Source organism: Cuculus canorus, chromosome 7 (assembly GCF_017976375.1).
Source record: "Cuculus canorus isolate bCucCan1 chromosome 7, bCucCan1.pri, whole genome shotgun sequence".
NCBI classification, from domain to species: Eukaryota; Metazoa; Chordata; class Aves; order Cuculiformes; family Cuculidae; genus Cuculus; species Cuculus canorus.
Window position 1 is genome coordinate 15,021,227 of NC_071407.1, and position 17,051 is coordinate 15,038,277.

The following is a 17,051-nucleotide window of genomic DNA, read 5'->3' on the forward strand; positions in this document are numbered from 1 at the left end:
ATCTTCGACTGACCCAAAATGTATTGTTCTAATGCACTGTAGAAATGTATGTAATGTATTTAAACATGCAACTGTCTCAATAACAGAGTTGCCGTTCAGCTGGCCGCCTCTGCCTCTCCCCAGCACCCCGGAGCCAGTGGGACCGTTCCCTCTGCACGGGGACAGCTGGGGCCGAGGTCCTGCCGGGACGGGCAGGACGCAGCCGGAGCCTCACGCAGCCGCTGCTCTCCACCTTTTATTCACAATTGCCCCCCGCCCGGTACACTCAGTGTCCTCGGAGAGCCCGGCTGTCCCGCGGCAGCCCCGCCTTTCCACGTCCCCGCCGCCCGGCTCTGTTCCACGGAGCCCGAGGGCACCTCGGCGCCGCCCTCCGCTTCTTCCTCCGTGATCCTGCCGGGAAGAGGCGCCCGTGTTACCGGCCCGGCCGCGCCGCTCCCGCCCCACTCTGCCCCCGCCCGCACCTACCGGAGGCGGCCGAAGCTCCGCAGTGCCGCCAGCGCGGGGCCGGGCCGGGCCGGGCGCCGCCGCCGGAGTCGCCGCAGCGCCCGCGCCATGCGCCGCTGCCCCCCGTAGCGCCAGACGAGGCGGGCGCGCTCCTCGGGCCGCTCGGCGCCGCCGCTCCGGAAGAGGCTCCGCAGCTCGGGCAGCCCCAGGCCGTGGAAAATGTTGGCCGAGGCCCGCTTGCGGCCGCGGGAGACGGGCGCCGCCCGCCCCGGAGGGTCGCTCACCACGGAGGCCGGCGTGCCCATGGTTCCCCCCGTACACTACGGCCACCGGAGAGACTGCGTCGTGCTCCGCTCCCGCCGCCCAACCCACGGAAGGGCGGGCCGGGGCGCCGGGCAGGCGGCCAACCGCGCGGGCGGGGAACGCGGGAGGCACCCGGCTTGGGCCGCGCACGCAGGTCCGGGCCGGGCCCGGCCCGCCCCGCCCTGACCCGCTTTCCCGCCGCCTCCCCTACGCACAGATGTGGCTGGAGCAGGACAGCCCGCCACCGCCCCGGGGTCCCGCCGCCACCGCCCCGGAGTCCCGTTCATTCACCCGCGCCGCCAATCCGCGCCCGCCTTCTGCCGCAGGGGCCAATCGGTGGGGCGGGGCGGGTCCGCTCCGCTGAGGAGACCAATGGGCGCCGGGGGCGTGTCCGCTTGCCGGCACGGTGACCAATCGGCGCCGAGGAACGCTTTCGCCCCGCCCCTCGCGGGGAGACACGTGGCGCCACTGACGTCACCGGGCCAGGGGCGCGGCCCCGGCGCGCGTCACAGCGCGAGGGAATCCCAGGTGACGCAGGGGGAGTCCCGGCGCGCGGTCCCCCTGGCACCGGCCGCCCCGGCGCGGCCCCCCCGCAGCTCGGCCCCCCCCCCCTCCTCCCCCGCGGCGGCGGGACGGGAGGAGCTCGGCGGCGGCGGCGTCCAGCGAGGCGCGGAGGCGGGGCGGGAGGAGGGCAGAGGGGCCCCGCGCGGGGAGGGAGGACCGCGAGGCTCCAGATGTTTGGCAGCGGCCGCGGAAGGGGCGGCTGCCGGGGCCCCGAGTCCCGCCCGAGCCACACTGCTGCAGGCACGGCCCCGCCATGGCCCGCTCGGCTCCCCCGGCAGCGCCGCCGCCCCCGGGGCCGCCGGCCCGCGGCTCCCTCGGCATCCACCGCGCCTTCCTGCGGAGCCCGCTGGGGCCGCTGCGGCTCGGGCAGCTGGCGCTGGGCGCTGCCTGCTGGGTGACGGTGGCCGCTCACCGATATGAGGGGGCGGCCCACTTCGCTCTCTTCGCCGCCGTCCTGGTGTGGCTCCTCACCCTGGCCCTCTTCGGGCTGAGCGTGCTGGGGCGCTGGGCGCTGGTGCCCTGGCTGGGCTCCCGGTGGCTCCTTGCCAACCTGGTGCACGACCTGGCGCTGGGCGTGGGGCTCTACGCGGCCGCCACCGGCATCATGGGCTACAAGGCCAGGCAGAAAAGCTATTGCAACCTGCCGGGATACAGCCAGCACTGCCCCTACAGTGCCTACCTGAGCGCCTCCATCTGCGGGGGCATCACCGCCTGCCTGTACCTCTTCTCTGGGCTCTACTGCCTGTCACGGCGCTGCCGGGACCAGCGCGACATCATCTGAGACCCCGCGGCACTTGGCTCCCCTTCTCCTCGCCCGTGGCCGGAGTGCAGTCCCCTCTTTAGGATGAAGTGACCCTGCCACCCTATTCCCTCCTGGCTCACTGCATCGCTCTTCCTCCGGAGACTCCTGCGCAGAAGGATGGACAGACAGAAGCCTTCCACGAGTATGGCTTCCCTGCACCCCGCTGAGACAGCGTGGACACCCAGCTGCTGCACAGGCCCCTCTCCTACTCCTGGACAGAAGTAGGCTATTGCAAGTGGAAGGACCCGAGCAGAGAGCCCGTAAGAGGGACCCCAGTTTCTTGGAGCCCCCCCAGGGCCCCTGGCCAAGGCCCCTGCCCCTGGCCTTGCTGATGCTGCATGCACAGGTGGGTGCTGACCTGTCCCTAGGGCAGAGGGGGGCTGACCTGGGGGAGCTGAGCAGGGGTAGTGGCATAGTGGCAGACCTCTCCTGCCGTTCCCAACTGCACAGTGCTCACGGCGCTTCCGCAATTTCTTAACGGAGGCTCTGATCTCAACTTCCCCAGCCTGGGCCCCTCCTGTCTGCTCTGAACACATCCACTGTCTTGCCAGAGCACCATGAGGCTCAGCCCCTCCCTGCCATGTGCTGCGGGGTGTGTGTAAACCCCATGCAGCCCAGCCTGGTGTCACCCTGGACCTCTGGACATGCTGTCCCACTTGGGATCCAAGCCTGCGCAGTGCAGCAAGGCCTCCATCACCGCAGGCTGAGGGGAAGACCAAGCGAGACCATAGCATGGTCCTGTGACCCTGGGCCAGGGGTTAATTCCTCCAGCTTTGGGGTTCATCCTGCACCGGGACGGGGCCAAGCGCCCCTGGGTCCAGCTGCTCTAGCAGGGACAGGCGCGGCTTCACCGCGGTGGTGGAGACTGGCCTGCAGCCCTGCGGCACTTGGTTTTTCGTCCCAGAAAACTCGTCTTTAGACTCTCCAGCTCCATCTTGAGGCCCTATGCTCTCTGGAGACGGCGGCGCGGCGGAGGGGAAGGGGAAGCGCATGGCAGCGCGGGGCTGCTGCCCGCACCGTGGCTGTGGAGGAGCAGGGGCCGGGAATCGCGGCGATACAGCCCATCTCGGGGAACAGGAGAAGAGGACGCTGGCAGCGCAGCCAGACTGGTCCCGGATCAGCCACCACAGCCCGCTGGGTGCCGAGCCCTGACGGGGCCATGTAAGGCCAATGGGACAACAGGCAGCCAGAGACTGGGAATTTTTGGAGGAGCATCACGCTGGAGCTGCCCTGCCAGGACCTCTCCCTGCCCTGCCTGGGGGCAGGTCCTCTCCATGGCTCCCAACATGAGGGAAGGTCTGCCCCGGTCTCTGGGCTTAGATTGGTGGAATAAGTGTCCCCAGCAGCTGGCAACAGGCTCTGGCTGTCACCTGGGGTTCCCTGGTGCCTTTTTTGGGGTGGAGAGCAGCAGCCGGAGCACAGAGGGGTCCAAAGATGGCACTTGCGTCACCACTTCCATCAGGAGGTGCTGTCCCAGTCAATCCACCCTCGCGCATGGGGCTGTCCCAGCCTCCTGGCCATCTACTTTTCGCTGGGCAGGATGTGCTGTTCCTACCCTGTGTCAGGGCTGGTCCCTGACACCACCTGCCCCTGCCTGCTCCTGTGCAGCCCCTGGCTCAGGCTGCCCCAGGTGCCCAGCAGGGCTTCTGCCACCACAAGTGCCTTTTCCCAAGTTCCCACAGCCCTGCCTGTCGTGCTGGCTCTGTCCCACTCTCTAGTGCCTATGGATTCACCTTCCAAATAAAGCAATGTTGGCGCACACTGGGTGTCTGGGGCTTTGTGCTGGGGCTGGGACCCGCTGGGGACCGGATCTGAGCTGAGCTCACATCTGACTCCGTAGCTCTGCACCCTGGAGCCTTGGCTGTGGTCACGACGTCCTGGTGTGCTCTGAGGTCACGGGCAGGCTCCCCGGTCCTAGTAGAGAGGCTTAAACCCCAACCCTTGGGGACAGGGGATGTCCTCGGCCCCGTTGCCCCCTCCGGAGCTGAGGACAAGCTCGAGCGGGTGCTGGGCGCGGGCGCTGGGCGCAGGCACCTCCCACATCCTGGTGGCACAGAGGGGGGCCAAGTCCCGGGGCTGTGCGGCTGCAGGGATGAGATGCGAACAGGATGGAGCTGCATTCTTGTAGGCTTCGTCATTCCCGGGCTGAAAGGGCTCTCTGTTCCAGGGCCCAGACACTGCCCGGCAGTCGTGCCCATGCTGCCGGGCTCCTGGAGAGCTGGGGGCAGCCTGAGGGCAGCCGGCATCTCCCGGGGCTCCAGCCCTGGGCGGCACCCTCGGGACAGGGACCAGCCTCGGACCTGTGCCTACAGCCGGGATGTCACCGGGTCACCCGCCTGTGGAACGTGTGCCCTGCTCACCAGAGCATCGGGGCAGCTCGCAGCAGCCTCGAGCCCTGCGCTGCCCTCACAGCCCGGGAGGGCACAGGGTTAACCACTTTGCACGAATTATTATGGGATGGCTTCCCCCGTTTTAACATCCACATTGCTGGGGCCCTGGGAGGACGGCAGGCTGCGGGGCCGGGGACTCGGGAGCAGCGGTGGGGGGGGCTGCCAGCACCGCTCACGGGACCGGAGCACCACCCTCCCCAGTAATGGAGCCCACGGGGCCAAACCCGCAGTGCCCCGCTGCAGCCGGGCCCCGGATCAAGCCCCGGTCTGGACCGGGCCCACACTGGGACCGAGCCCCGCACGGGGAGCATATCGCGACCCGTGCCCAACTCTGCGCACAGACGGCACCACTCTCTCGCGACGCGCCCCCTGTCCCCCCCCTTCCCCGCGGGGCGGGGCCCTGCGCGCGCGGCCCCCCTGGCGCCGCCGATTGGCTGCGTTGTGCGCGGTGACGTCACGCGCGGCGCTGCCGGAAGCGGCGCGCGGGGCGCTCGGACCGGCGGCGCGCGGGGCGCTCGGACCGGCGGCGCCGGCCGCGATGCAGGCGGCGGAGCGGGACGCGGCCGCGGGCGGCCCCGAGGCCGTGGCGGGGGGCGCGGAGGCCCCGCCGGAGCCGCCGCTGCCGCCGCCTCCTCCCAAAGCCGCCGCGGCGTTCGATCTGCTGGAGCTGGTGCGGAGCTACCGGCGGCTGGAGTTGTACCTGGAGCCGCTGCGCGACGCCGCCGGAGCCGTCCGCGGCCTCCTCCGGTAGGGGCGGGCCGGGTCGGGGCTGTCCCCGTCCCCGCGGCCCGGCACGCCTCACCGTCGCTCCCCTCCGCAGGTGGCAGCGGCCGCTGTGCTCCCTCTTCACCTGCCTCGGCCTCAACGTCCTGCTGCTCACCCTCGGGCGAGGTGCGTGGGGTCCGGGGTCATGGAATGGTTTGGATTGGGAGGGACCTTAAAGATCATCCCGTTCCACCCCCCCTGCGGTAGGCAGGGGCACCTCTCACCAGCCCAAGCTGTCCAAGGCCCCATCCAACCTCGCCTTGAACACGTCCAGGGATGGGTCAGCCACAACTTCTCTGGGCAACCTGTGCCAGTGCCTCACCACTCTCGTTGTGAAGAAATTCCTCCTTATGTCCAGTCTAAATCTGCCCCTCTCCAGTTTATACCTATTGCCCCTGGTCCTGTCACTGCAAGTCTTTGTGAACAGTCCCTCTCCAGCTTTCTTGTAGCCCCCTTCAGGTGTTGGAAGGTTGCTATAAGGTCTCCTTGGAGCCTTCTATTCTCCAGGCTGAACAACCCCAACTCTCTCAGCCTGTCCTCGTATGGAAGGTGCTCCAGCCCTCTGATTATTCTCATCTGGACCTGTTCCAACAGATCCATATCCTTCTTATGTTGAAGATTCCAGAATTGGAAACAATACTCTAGATGAGGTCTCATGAGGGGTCCTGCCCCTCCCATGCCCCTGTCCTGATGTTGTCCCATCCCTTCCAGCCGCCTGGTACTCAGTGCTCGCCCTCTTGGTCCTGGTGCCAGCCCTGCTGGGCTACCTGCAGGAGACATGCCGGACCCACCCCTCGGAGCTTGAGCTGCTGCGCAGGAGGTACCACAGTGTCCGCCGGGAGGACCTGCGCAAGGTGCAGCTCTCACGGCAGGAGGCCATCGCCCAGGTCAAGAGCTTGTGAGTGTCTGGAGCCCTTCCTACCATGGGGTTTCTCCATGGCTTTGGAAAGCTGGGGTTCGTGCCAGCCTGGCTGCTGTGAAGTGTATGGGTGTGGGAGAGCCAGGGGGTGTGTTTGTGGGCCTTTTTGTGACTATGAGATCTCATTCGCAGCCTGATCCAGCTGGAGGGCTTCCTGAGTGGGATGTGCTGCAGCTGCGAGGCAGCGTACCGTGTGCTGTACTGGGAAAACCCCACTGTCTCTTCCCAGTGAGTAATAATACCGGGTGAGGTATCCTGTGTCAGGGAGAGGGGCCTCACCTCTGGAGCTGCATTTGATGTGTTTGGTACCTGCAGAGAGCAGGCGGAGGAATGGGGCTGGGGCTTGTGCTTGTGGTGTGAGTTGCTCTGCCTTGACCACACTGTCTTGCTGCTCCATCCCAGGTTTTATGGGGTGCTGCTGGGCTCTGTGTGCATCCTTTACCTGCTGCCCCTCTGCTGGGTCCTGGCCATCCTCAACAGCACTCTCTTCCTGGGCAACACCCAGTTCTACCATGGTAAGAGACCTCCTTGGAAGTGGCCTGTGTGGGATAGGTTGAGGAAAGGCCCTCTGAAACCAGGGATTCTGCACCTGTACTCTTCCAGTACTATCATGTGATCCCAGTGTCCTGCATCAGGCTCTGTTTTGGAAACTGGACCCCCAGAGGGCAATGATGTCCTGGGGTTGATGGCTGGCACCTCATATTGGGTGGTGGACTTCAGATGTGAGAGGCAAGCTCTCTCCTGATGTGTGTCCTGGCCTGGTGCTCTTTCCTGCTCTCCTCTGCATTGTGACAAACCAGGACCTGACAACATACCCCGTGTGTGAGCACTGCCATGCTGCTCAGTCCCTGACCTTGCTCTGTAGAACTGCAGTACTCTTGGTGCCTGTGGCAGTGTATGACGCAGGCTTGAAAACATGCTGTCAAAGGGGAGGAGAAGGGCTGGAGGCACTCTGTGTTGTGTGGCACGTGCTGGAGAAGAGTTGGAGATCTGTGTGACTGAGGCCCCTGCTGTTCCCTAGTCTGATCAGGGGCAGGTGGTGCTGGTTTCCTGCTGCCCTAACTTTACATGAGCAGAGGAGGGCTCAAGGAACCTGATGGGTGAAGTTTGTATGTGCCCATGTCCCAGCCTGAGCCCTGGAGATTGGCTCTTGCGGCTGCTTTTTGTGTGGGAGGTGTAGGGGAAGGTAAGTGCCACCCCACTCCGGCCATGTTCTCTTCTTACCAGTGATAATGGAGCTCAAGGCCTCAATCGAGCAGTGTGTGGGCACCAAACCCCTCGAGAGTGTTCCAGAGCCCACTGAACCTCTGCCAGCTGCTGCTGCCCCCCCGGATCGGACCCCCACACCTACCAGCACAGAGGTGAGAGTGGGGCAGGGCTGGCAGTTGTGGAGTGGGTCCTGCAAGGTCAGCCCATTTGGTCTGACTGTGTCTGTGTCCTTCTATCCCCAAGATTCTCCCAGCTGCCAGCTTTGCTGGAAGTCTGTGAGCTCCTTCTGAGTTACTGTGAGGCTGCCCTGCTGTGCTGGGGGCTTGGCTCAGTCCTTTTGCTGCATGTGGAGCTGCAGTCTGGGGGAGCAGGGGCTCACCTCACCTTCTGGGATTCATGTCTTCTTATGGGGCTGCCAGAGTCCTGAAAACTGTTAGAGAAGTGTGGGCCCCCTTTGGACAGAGGTGAGGGTATAGAAGGACTAGCTCTGTGAATCTCTTGCAGGACCTTACGCCTGGCAGCGTGGAGGAGGCGGAGGAAGCAGAGCCTGATGAAGAGTTCAAAGATGCTATCGAGGTTTGAGGCTGGTGGGGGCAGGCTGTGCCTGCAGGTCGGCTGAGTTGGGAAGGGGTGAGGGCGTTGGTGGGTAAGCGGGGTGCTCAGGGAGGGTGGCTGTGGGACTGGGTGCCTCTGACTCCATCTGTACTGCCTCTCCTCTCTGTCCCATGCTGCGGGATAAGGAGACCCAGCTGCTGGTCATGGTGAGTTACTGCTGTGCCAAGGTATGCAAGGGAGATATCTTCTCCCAGCTAGAGCTGGGAGCCTTTGCTGGATCTGCTGGCTGTTTGCGGAGCATCCTGCTTGTTGGGTGTCCCTCTCTGGGGTGGGCTGCCCTGCAGCCCCCGGGCATGCTGCCAGCCACTCCTCCGTGCTCAGATGGCTCTGCTTTCTGCAGGAGGATGATGAGAGCTCTCAATGCTCAGCAGATTTTGACCTCAGCCTCCCAGACAATGGTTTTATGAGCAAAAACGAGGTGATCCGCAGCAAGGTGTCACGCCTGACCGAGCGCCTGCGCAAGCGCTACCCCAGCAACAACTTTGGTAAGTCTGGGAGTGGGTGCTGCTTGGGGGAGCTCAGCAGGGTGGGATCTGGGCTGCTTCCAGTGGAGGCCATGGCACTGGGAATGGACAAAGTGGTGTGGTGCCTGCTAGGGCTGTGCTGACATCTCCAGTGACCCCGTTCCTCCACGGGGTGGATGTTCCCAGCAGTCCTGGGAAGGGCAGGAATGAGAGGGTACAGCAGTGTGGTCTCCAAGCTGAGCCTCTGCAACAGTCATGAGTGTCTCTGTGCCTCTCACAATCTCAGGCAGCAGAGTCCTGCCTCACCTCCACTGTCTTTCTTCCAGGAACCTGCACAGGCTGCTCAGCTACTTTCTCTGTGCTCAAGAAGAGGGTGAGTCTTTGGTTTCTGCCCCAGCTTGCTTCCTGCATTGGAGCAGAGATGTTGCGTTGGTCTGGCTTGCCCTGGCTTTCTCTGGCAGCTCGGGTTATGCCTCAGTCACAGCCTGGCAGCAAATGACCTCATCTGAGTGCTGGGTGTTGTCGCATGCCTAATGGTGCCAGGGATCCCTTGTTCTGTGGAGCCTTTGTGACTTTTGCTCCTTTGGAAGCTGCCTGCAGCCAAACCTGCAGGTGCACACATACAAGACACCTGCTCTGTGCCCTGGTTTAACCTATTTCTTAGGACCCGAGAGCTTTGTGGTGAAGCAGAAAAAGGATTTGCTTGTGGGAATTAGAGGAGCAACAGCTACCCCTGTTGTCTGTGAGCCCTTGTGCGTTGTCACGCAGTCCCCTGGATGGTTCTGTCAAGGATGTATCTCCTGCCCGCTCCAGACTCTCATTGCTGTCTTCCAGTTGTCTCCTGTTTCCAAACCAGTGTCCTCTCCTTCCTTCTGGATTAGCCTGATACATGTCTGGGACTCTCTGGAGCTTACTTTCCTCCAGAGTGACAGTGTCCTTGAACCTCCTGGAGCTCTTGGAAAGCTCTCTGTGCTTTCTTAGGCTGGACATGGGCCACGTGTGATGTTAGAGCGTATTCATGTGCAGATCCAGCACTGGGCCTGGGCAGTTTGTCAGACGTCATTGGCAGATGGCCCATCTGCTATCACTGTGGGAGCTTAGGGCTTGCGCCCACTCCCCCTCAGCAGGGAATACTGTTAGCAGTGCTCTGGCACTGGAGTTTGCTGGGAAGGGCTGGGAGTGTTGTATCTCACCTCCATATCTCTCCACAGCGGAGCTGCAGTAACTGTGGGAACAGCTTCTGCTCCAGGTGTTGCTCCTTCAAAGTTCCCAAGGCTGTGATGGGAGCCACGGGTGAGTGGAAGGTGGAGGAGGGCAGAGCTCCTGCTCGCACCTGCGCTGTCTGCTGCAGGGATTTGCCCCAGCCCTGGGAGGGGTTGGCAGGACCTGGCCAGCATAGCCTGGCTTGGGGCAGAGCAGTGGTGGGTTTGCAGCTCTCGGAGCAGCTCTGTGGCTGGAGTCCATAGCCTGTGGTAGGTGATGTGATGGGGAAGGGGAGCATCTCTAACATCTGCTTTCCTTTCTAGCTCCGGAGGCTCAGAGGGAGACGGTGTTTGTGTGCGCTCTGTGCAACCAGGTGCTCATCAAGTGATGGAAACAGGCCCAGCCAGCTCCTGGATGTCCTGCACTGCCTGACACTTGTAACAGCGGGAGCCCTGCCCTTGCTCTCTCGGAGCCTGGGCTGCTTGGTTCTCAGCATGGTGTCACCCTGCGAGAGGGTGCTTGCGCTCCCCACTCCTGCTAGCACCAGGCTGGGGGCAGACCAACTCTCCTTGCCCTGTAGCATCTGCCGCACCAGCTCTGTCCCTGAGGTGGAGCATTGCCCACAGCCATGTCCCCATCCCTGCGGCTGCACCCTGGCAGCTGCTCCAAGCCCTGGGTGCTCCCTGGCACACGCTGTGCCCTGCCACGTACTTGCTCAGGCGCTGTGGCCTGGCTTAGTGATGAAGGAGCCATCCTTCCCTCCTGTGGTCCTACCTCCACCTCCTGGGTGGGGCAGAACAACCTCAGGGCTCTGTCCCTACCTTTCCCAGCACTGTGCTAAGTGACTGTATTTTTGGCGTCAGGTCAGAGCCCTACCTGCATCCCTGGGAGATGTGGTCTTTGCTCCTGGCTGAGCTGAGGCCATGCTAGTCACTCCTGTGCTCCTCAGCCTCACTGCCTGCAGGTTTAGTCTTTTCCCCTCCATATCTGGCTGTAGTGCAGAGGAGGCAGGAGGGCAAGTTTGGGCTGGGCTGCGAGGACGGGTCTCTGGCTGCAGCGTGAGAAGAGGCAGGAGTTGGTGCTGCTCTGTGCACTTAGTGACTGCTGCTTTCTACTACAGATTAATATATAAGTGTATAGAGAATGACCAATAAATCTCTTGCCCTCAGCTGGCTCGCTCTTACCCTGGCAAAAGCTGTCCCAGTCCTAGGTCACCCCAGCACCTCTGTGGCTTTGGACCTACTCTTCTGCAGGTGGTTACCGTGAAATGGTGTGTCTCTGCCCCCAGCTCCCCTTGCTTACTGGGGTTTCCATCTTCTGTCATCCTGTGGCCTTGTTTGCCCCCTGCTTGGGGCTGTGTGCAGCTGTCTGCCCTTGGCTGTGCCGTGGCTGGATCCTGCTGGACTGGAGCTGGGGAGAAGCTCAGCTCTGGCAGGAGCTGCTGGGTGTCCTCTGCCTCCTGGAGCTGCTCCTTCCCCTTGCCCGCCCAGGCGGTGGTCCCAGCAGCTGCCTGTGCACACAAGGGTGACCTTTCCCTGTGTGAACAGCAAAGCTCCCAGCTATTCCAGGAATGTGACCCTGGCTGCTGCACAGCTAGGAATGGCCTTGGCCTGGGTCCCTGCCAGCCAGCTGCAGCTCCCCCTGGCTGGGAGCACTGGGCTGGCAGTGCCCAGTGCTGTGACACCCACCAGCCCGGGAAGGTGCAGGAGGCTCCCTGCTGAGACCCTGAGCCCTCCTCTTGGTCACAGGCTCACAGACCCCTCCTTTAAGCTGTGCCCTATGGAAATGTAGGGAAAATCTGGACTTGGGGACAATGAGGGTGTCTGAGTTGTACTGGGCATTCTCCAAGGCCAGGGTGGGTGGTGGATTCACTGTGCAGTTACTGGGTGTAGTGGAGCAGCCATAGCATTGAGGTGGGGGGCAGTGTGGCATCTCAAGAGCTGTGGGATTGTGTTTGTGGGTGGGGTGTATCTGGAACGGGGCAAGCACTGGTTAGGCAGTGGGATCACTGTGTGCAGGGGGTAGGGTGGGGGTGGGGGGTGTGTGTGTGTGTGTGTGTGTGAGTTACAGAGCTCAGGCAGCCGATGGGAGTCAGAGAGAAGTCACTTGTCTTTCTAGAGAAAACACTTGGAGCAAAGTGCGCTGTGGCCATGTATGTCTAAATACTCCATGGAAAGATGCTAATGACGCAAAATACAGAGAGCTACAGATAAACTTGGGCTGAGGGAGATGGGGTTTTATTTGCACTCTTTAAGTTTTGCAGTAAAATGACTTAATTGGCGATGTTTATTCCTATGGCAGCGTGCTCAGCAGCCTTGCTCCAAACATGCCTTCTGACAGTATTTGATTCTTTTTCCCCAGTTTTTTTCCATATTGGCCAGGGTGGGGGCAGTAACCGCCTGCCCCTGGTGTGAGGCTGTGGCAGGGGTGTGCAGCCCCGTGTCCCTGCCCAGCTGTGGGTAGGGGATGCGCCTTTGAGGCTCTGGGAGATGTGGGGCAGCCAGTGGGGCTGAGGTCATGCCCAAGGCAAGCAGAGGGAGTAGGGATCACTGTGGTGCAGGGCGGCAGGTGCCTGATGGCCTCATCAGCTGGGAGAAGGTTGGGTAGAGGCATCCTGCAGCCTCAATTCCCCTCTTGTCCTGGGAGGGTCCCCTGTGACTGGGCCAGCTCTGGTGAGAAACCACAGTGTCAGGCGGCCAGGTGCTGAGTAAACATCCCAGCAGCTGCCTTCGTGCTTCCCTCGCCTGGCGGGATGGGCGAATGCAAGAATGTGCTGGATAAACAGGGCTGAAGTGGGACAGAAGTGGGCAGGCTGCCCACCTTGCCAGCTGGGACTGAGGGACTGCTGAGACAGAGGCAGCCCCTGCTCCAGGACTGGAGGAGCTGAGGAGCAGCACCCCGGGGCCATTGGAGAGGCCAGACTGAGGGCTGCACCAGCCCCAGTGCTGCGGGGGGGTCTGGATGGTGCATGTGGGTGGCCTTTATGGAGGAGACTGGAGGTTACGGGATGGGAAGTCTGGCAGCCAGGAAGGACTGGCTGGGAGGTGCAAACAGGGCTTTCGGGTGGTGTGGACATGGGGTGCCCAGAGGTCCTGGCTCAGTGCCACCCTCCCCACACGTGCTGCCAACTTGCAGCCTGCGAATCTGTGCCCCAGGGGAGATGAGGGACAAACCTTTCTAGTGAACACCCTCAGACACAGCTGTGGGGCTCCAGCAGCAGCCATGTCCCTGTCCCCTCATCCTGCCCATCTCACCACCCTCCCTGGCTGGGATCTTGCAGAGGTGGCAGGGATGACTGAGTCTCTAGCGATGCCTGCGACCACTGGGAACTTTGTCCCTTGGCTTGGCTGGGCTGCCCAGTCTTGGGCTCTGGGCATGAAGCCTGGAACGGGGCTAGGACTGGGAGCCCTCTCCCATCCTTCCTGGGATCTCTGAGAGCGCAGGAAGGGGTGGTTGCCCATGAACCACAGGGAGCTGAACACAGGCTTCTTGGAGGTGGAATAATTTACTGTGGTGTGGTCAGGTAAGGGATGCCTGGGATGCATCTTGGCAGGGGTGGGGGATGCAGCAAGGCTGGTCTGAGGGGCTTGGAGGTGGACCCCTCCTGCACACTCCGCAAGCAACCTGGGATTGAAAGAGCTGAGAGGCCGAGGCAGGGGCCATGCTGCTCTGGGCAGCTGGTCTTTGTTAGGGCAGACTGAGGGGACAGTGGGGCAGAAGCCTTGGCTGGGGTGGGTCTCTGTGCACGTGGGCTGCATCAGGGCTGGAGCATAAACTTGGGGTATGGGCATGGAATGATCTGGGGTCTGAGGGTCTGTGACATGCCACCAGGGAGGTGGGCAGGGAACACCAGGGTGCAGTGTAGGGGTCTCGGGTGCAGCCAAAGGGTCCCAAAAGGGCCAAGCAGAGATCCTAAGTGCAGGCAAGGGATCCTGGGGTGCTGGGTAGGAGGCTAGGGGGCAGCTTCTTGTGCCAACCAAGGCTTGTAAGCATGCAGAGCGAGGGTCCTGGGTGCAGCCCAAGCTTCTGAGCATAGGCAAGAGTCCTGGGAGCAGGACAGGAGCCCTGGGGGTACAGAGCACACTTCTGCAGAAGGGGCAGGGGTCCTGGCTGTGGATCAAGGCTCCCATGAATGCAGCTGGGAATCCTGCGGGTGCAGAGTAAGGTCATGAGGCACAGCTAACGGCTCAGGGGAGCAACCAGGGATGCCAGGGGTATTGTGCTGGGCCAGTGCAGGCGTTCTGGGACAGGGCAGACTGAGCAAAGCCCTAGTGAGGCCCGGCCCCATAGAGCAAGGGGTGGTAGAGGGGGCAGGGGTAGGAGAACATGAACTTGACGGCAAACTTCATCTCCTTGTTGTGCTTCTGCCAGGGGTAGATGGCGAGGAGGAGCAGGCGGCTGCCCACCTTGCGGCCCATCACCAGGAAGCTGCCACTGAGGCTGTCGAGCTGGGGGCAGGGGCAGGCACCTGCATTCCTCATGTGCAGCACCATCTTCTTGGTGTCCTTGCGCTTGAGCGGGCCCAGCTTCAGCACCTTCTTCTTCTGGGCGGCCACCAGCCGCCGCTCCCCATTCTCCTCTGTCACTTCCTTGATGCGCATCTTCACCACTGTGTGGGGCAGCCGTGGGGCATGGTTGCAGGGGGGCTGCCACGGGGCACTGCTGGGGTGCTGCTGGGGGGGGTCTTGGCTAGGCACCTGTGCAGGACAGGGTGCAGCCTGTCCCTGGGGTGGGACCCAGAAGAAGGGTCTCTGGGGATGTTACTGTATGGGGAGAGGAAGGGGCTGTTGCGGGAGGTTCAGCAGAGGCCTCCGGCGACCCTCCCAGGTGTCCTGTTCTGCCTATCCCACCCACAATGTTTTCTGCTGTGATGCACCCACCCAAGGGAATGGCTTGAGGGATCTCCCATGGGGCTTTCCCTGGCAAACTGTGCCCTCCAGCCACCCCCAACCTGGGCTGTCAGAGCTGGGGGAGGGCAGGCCATTGTCTGGGGGGGCAGGAGAAGGACTGCAGCACTCACCGAAGTCGCTGGAGCACATCTGCTCCATCATGCCATCTGCCTTGTGCTCCATCTCGCACTGGGTGCATATCTTCGACACTACAGTGAGAGACCCCCTGCTGTCACAGCTCCCTGCTGGTGATGCCTGTTGCCCAGGCCAGCTCCACTGGGATGTGCTGGGAGAGCCCCAACAGCCCCTCTGCGTCCTGGGCAACTGTGCTGGGGTGATGCTTGGGGAACTGAGCACCTTGCTGACCAGTGTCCCAGCACTCCCAGGATGGATGAGGAATGGAGACACCCCCCATCCAGCTGCTGATGCTTTGGGTGTAGCAGCAACAGTGAGGGTGGCCCCAGCCAAAGGGTATCAAAGCCCTGATTCGCCTTTGGGGGGTGTTCCCACCTCTGCCTGAGAGGACACCCACCCCGCAGCTATGGCGTGGGTCTGATACCCACAGGTGCAGGATGCTGGATACTCTTTGCTGCTGGGATGGGACTCAGAGGGAGGAGAGGGACACAGCTTTGCCATGGGTTCCCTGCCAGTTCCCACCTCATCCCATGTCCATCTGCAGTGCTGCTGCCGGGGCAGCTCTGTGCAAGCAGCTGGGTGCCTGTCTCACCAGAGAGCAAAGGTTGCCCAGCCAAAGCAGCCGGTGCCGCTGGTGCTGTGCCCACTCATGCTCTGCTGCAGACACGGGGTCCTTGGCAGGCACCAGTGCCCCTGACCCCGCATTAAGGGGCGCAGAGATGGGAGTGCGGGTGTCCATAGGGTCCCTGGCTGCACAATGACACGCCACTGGAAGATGTCCCGCGAGTGTGTCCCATCCCGTTGCAGAGCCCTTCCCGCTTACCTGGTGGTGGGGTGGCCTTGCTGTTCCCGAACTGGACGGCGATGCAGAGCTCGTGGTCGGAGGGGAATTTGCCACAGTGGAGCATCTCTGGCCAGGGGAAGCCGTAGGACTCCATGACAGGGGCACAGGAGTCGCGCACCACCTCGCAGAGGGAGCGGCAGGGGTAGACGGGCCGGTCGAGGCAGACGGGGGCGAAGAGGGAGCAGAGGAAGAGCTGTGTGTCGGTGTGGCACTGCTTGGCGAGCAGGGGCACCCAGCTGCTGGCCTGCTGCTTGACCTCGGCCATGCTCTCGTGCTCCAGCAGGTTGGGCAGCCGCATGCGCTTGTAGCCCACGTCGCGGCAGAGCTGCATGTCGGGAGGGATGTCGAGGCACTGCGGCTCCCGCCCGTAGAAGCGCCCGTGGGAAGGACTCTCGGGCTGCCACCCGTAGTACTCGTAGTGCTGCCCGCGGCTCGGGGCCCCGGCCAGCAGCAGCGCCAGGGCGAGCAGCCACGGGGCTCCGCTCGCCGCCGGCATCGCCGCTGCCCGTGCCGAGAGGACGGAGCTGCTGCTCCCTTAGCGCCTCCCACGCTCTCCGCGCTTTCTAAGGAGCCCGGGGAGACCTCGCCGGCAGCCAATCTGCTCCGGCTGCCGCCCCCCCGGGCTGCCCCCCGGCCCCTGGACAGCCTGCCCCGACGGCCGCCCCGCTGCCCCTGCCCTGCCCTGCCCCTGCCCCTCTGCCCCGACTGCCGCCCCGCTGCCCCAGCCCTGCCCCGGCCCTCCTGCCCTACTGCCCCGACTGCCACCCCACTGTCCCTGCTCTACTCCTGCCCTCCTGTCCCGCTGCCCCTGCTCTCCTGCCCCTGCTCTACTTCTCCAACGGCTGCCCTGTTGCTCCTGCCCTCCTCCAGCCCTCCTGCCCCTGCCCTCCCACCCTACTGCCCCTGATGGCCACCCCGCTACCCCTGCCGTCCCACCTCACTGCTCCTGCCCTTGCCCTTCTGTCCCGCTGCCCTACCGGCCACCTCACTGCCCCACCAACTACCTCACTGCCCCAGCCCTCCCACCCCGCTGCCCCTCCTGTTCCGCTACCCCTACCCTCTCACCGCACTCCTCCTGCCCTCCTATGCTGCTGCCTCCTGCCCCACTGCCCCAGCCCTTCCACCCCAGGCAGCTGGGTGGGTGCACGGTACTGCACTCCCATTGCCCTCCCAGGGAGCCCACTGCGCACAGCCCACAGCCCACATTGGCTCCGTTTGCCCGTGGGAAGATGCCTTCTGTTGTGGGTGCAAGGCATCCCCATCATCCATCACCCTCTCTGCCCCCGTCCCACCTGGCACCCCAGTGACAAGCTCTGCTGTGGGGCAGGGGACCCTGGTTACTGGCCTTCCCTCCAGTTTCCTGTGCCCCATGGGTTATGGATTTGGGGGTGCTGGGGGTGCAGGAGATGGAGGAGCCTGACACCTCAGAGGCTTCATGCTGCAGCACTTGGGGCAGCAGGGGCAAACAGAAACAAGTACCATCAGATCCTTACTCCTCGTGGACA

General features: G+C 63.3%; 4 protein-coding genes across 5 annotated transcripts; 2 read left to right on the forward strand and 2 right to left on the reverse strand.

Moving 5' to 3' along the window:
• Positions 1-169: 169 nt before the first annotated feature.
• Positions 170-1,361, reverse strand: AVPI1 (arginine vasopressin induced 1). Its single transcript, XM_054071901.1, has 2 exons — positions 466-1,361; positions 170-390 (listed from the first exon to the last, which is right to left on the reverse strand). The coding sequence occupies exons 1-2, from the start codon at positions 747-749 to the stop codon at positions 240-242; spliced, it is 435 nt and encodes a 144-aa protein (XP_053927876.1). The 5' UTR covers positions 750-1,361; the 3' UTR covers positions 170-239.
• Positions 1,362-1,390: 29 nt separating this feature from the next.
• MARVELD1 (MARVEL domain containing 1) lies at positions 1,391-2,365 on the forward strand. Its single transcript, XM_009561501.2, has one exon. The coding sequence runs from the start codon at positions 1,565-1,567 to the stop codon at positions 2,090-2,092; it is 528 nt and encodes a 175-aa protein (XP_009559796.2). The 5' UTR covers positions 1,391-1,564; the 3' UTR covers positions 2,093-2,365.
• A 2,643-nt stretch (positions 2,366-5,008) lies between these two features.
• On the forward strand, positions 5,009-11,253 carry ZFYVE27 (zinc finger FYVE-type containing 27). 2 transcript variants are annotated; one of them, XM_054072200.1, is made up of 12 exons: positions 5,009-5,250; positions 5,324-5,394; positions 5,980-6,166; positions 6,320-6,415; positions 6,590-6,702; positions 7,415-7,548; positions 7,901-7,972; positions 8,137-8,157; positions 8,352-8,496; positions 8,802-8,848; positions 9,687-9,768; positions 10,002-11,253. In XM_054072200.1, the coding sequence occupies exons 1-12, from the start codon at positions 5,042-5,044 to the stop codon at positions 10,064-10,066; spliced, it is 1,242 nt and encodes a 413-aa protein (XP_053928175.1). In that variant the 5' UTR covers positions 5,009-5,041; the 3' UTR covers positions 10,067-11,253. The 2 variants fall into 2 exon arrangements, with proteins under 2 accessions (XP_053928175.1, XP_053928176.1); XM_054072201.1 differs by lacking the exon at positions 8,137-8,157 and having other exon boundaries at positions 10,002-11,245.
• Positions 11,254-11,878: 625 nt separating this feature from the next.
• Positions 11,879-16,089, reverse strand: SFRP5 (secreted frizzled related protein 5). The gene is made up of 3 exons (XM_009561499.2): positions 15,526-16,089; positions 14,699-14,776; positions 11,879-14,287 (listed from the first exon to the last, which is right to left on the reverse strand). The coding sequence occupies exons 1-3, from the start codon at positions 16,040-16,042 to the stop codon at positions 13,947-13,949; spliced, it is 936 nt and encodes a 311-aa protein (XP_009559794.2). The 5' UTR covers positions 16,043-16,089; the 3' UTR covers positions 11,879-13,946.
• Positions 16,090-17,051: the final 962 nt, after the last annotated feature.

What these genes read in the sequence shown, in the direction of transcription:
- AVPI1 (XM_054071901.1), bottom strand. Translation starts at nt 749, where the DNA reads ATGGGCACGCCGGCCTCCGTGGTGAGCGACCCTCCGGGGCGGGCGGCG. An exon ending in CGGAGCTTCGGCCGCCTCCG is followed by an intron (nt 391 to 465) that starts GTAGGTGCGGGC and finishes TCTTCCCGGCAG; the next exon opens with GATCACGGAGGAAGAAGCGG.
- MARVELD1 (XM_009561501.2), top strand. Translation starts at nt 1,565, where the DNA reads ATGGCCCGCTCGGCTCCCCCGGCAGCGCCGCCGCCCCCGGGGCCGCCG.
- ZFYVE27 (XM_054072200.1), top strand. Translation starts at nt 5,042, where the DNA reads ATGCAGGCGGCGGAGCGGGACGCGGCCGCGGGCGGCCCCGAGGCCGTG. An exon ending in AGACCCAGCTGCTGGTCATG is followed by an intron (nt 8,158 to 8,351) that starts GTGAGTTACTGC and finishes TGCTTTCTGCAG; the next exon opens with GAGGATGATGAGAGCTCTCA. An exon ending in CTACCCCAGCAACAACTTTG is followed by an intron (nt 8,497 to 8,801) that starts GTAAGTCTGGGA and finishes TCTTTCTTCCAG; the next exon opens with GAACCTGCACAGGCTGCTCA.
- SFRP5 (XM_009561499.2), bottom strand. Translation starts at nt 16,042, where the DNA reads ATGCCGGCGGCGAGCGGAGCCCCGTGGCTGCTCGCCCTGGCGCTGCTG. An exon ending in CAAGGCCACCCCACCACCAG is followed by an intron (nt 14,777 to 15,525) that starts GTAAGCGGGAAG and finishes CTCTCACTGTAG; the next exon opens with TGTCGAAGATATGCACCCAG. An exon ending in GATGTGCTCCAGCGACTTCG is followed by an intron (nt 14,288 to 14,698) that starts GTGAGTGCTGCA and finishes TGCCCCACACAG; the next exon opens with TGGTGAAGATGCGCATCAAG.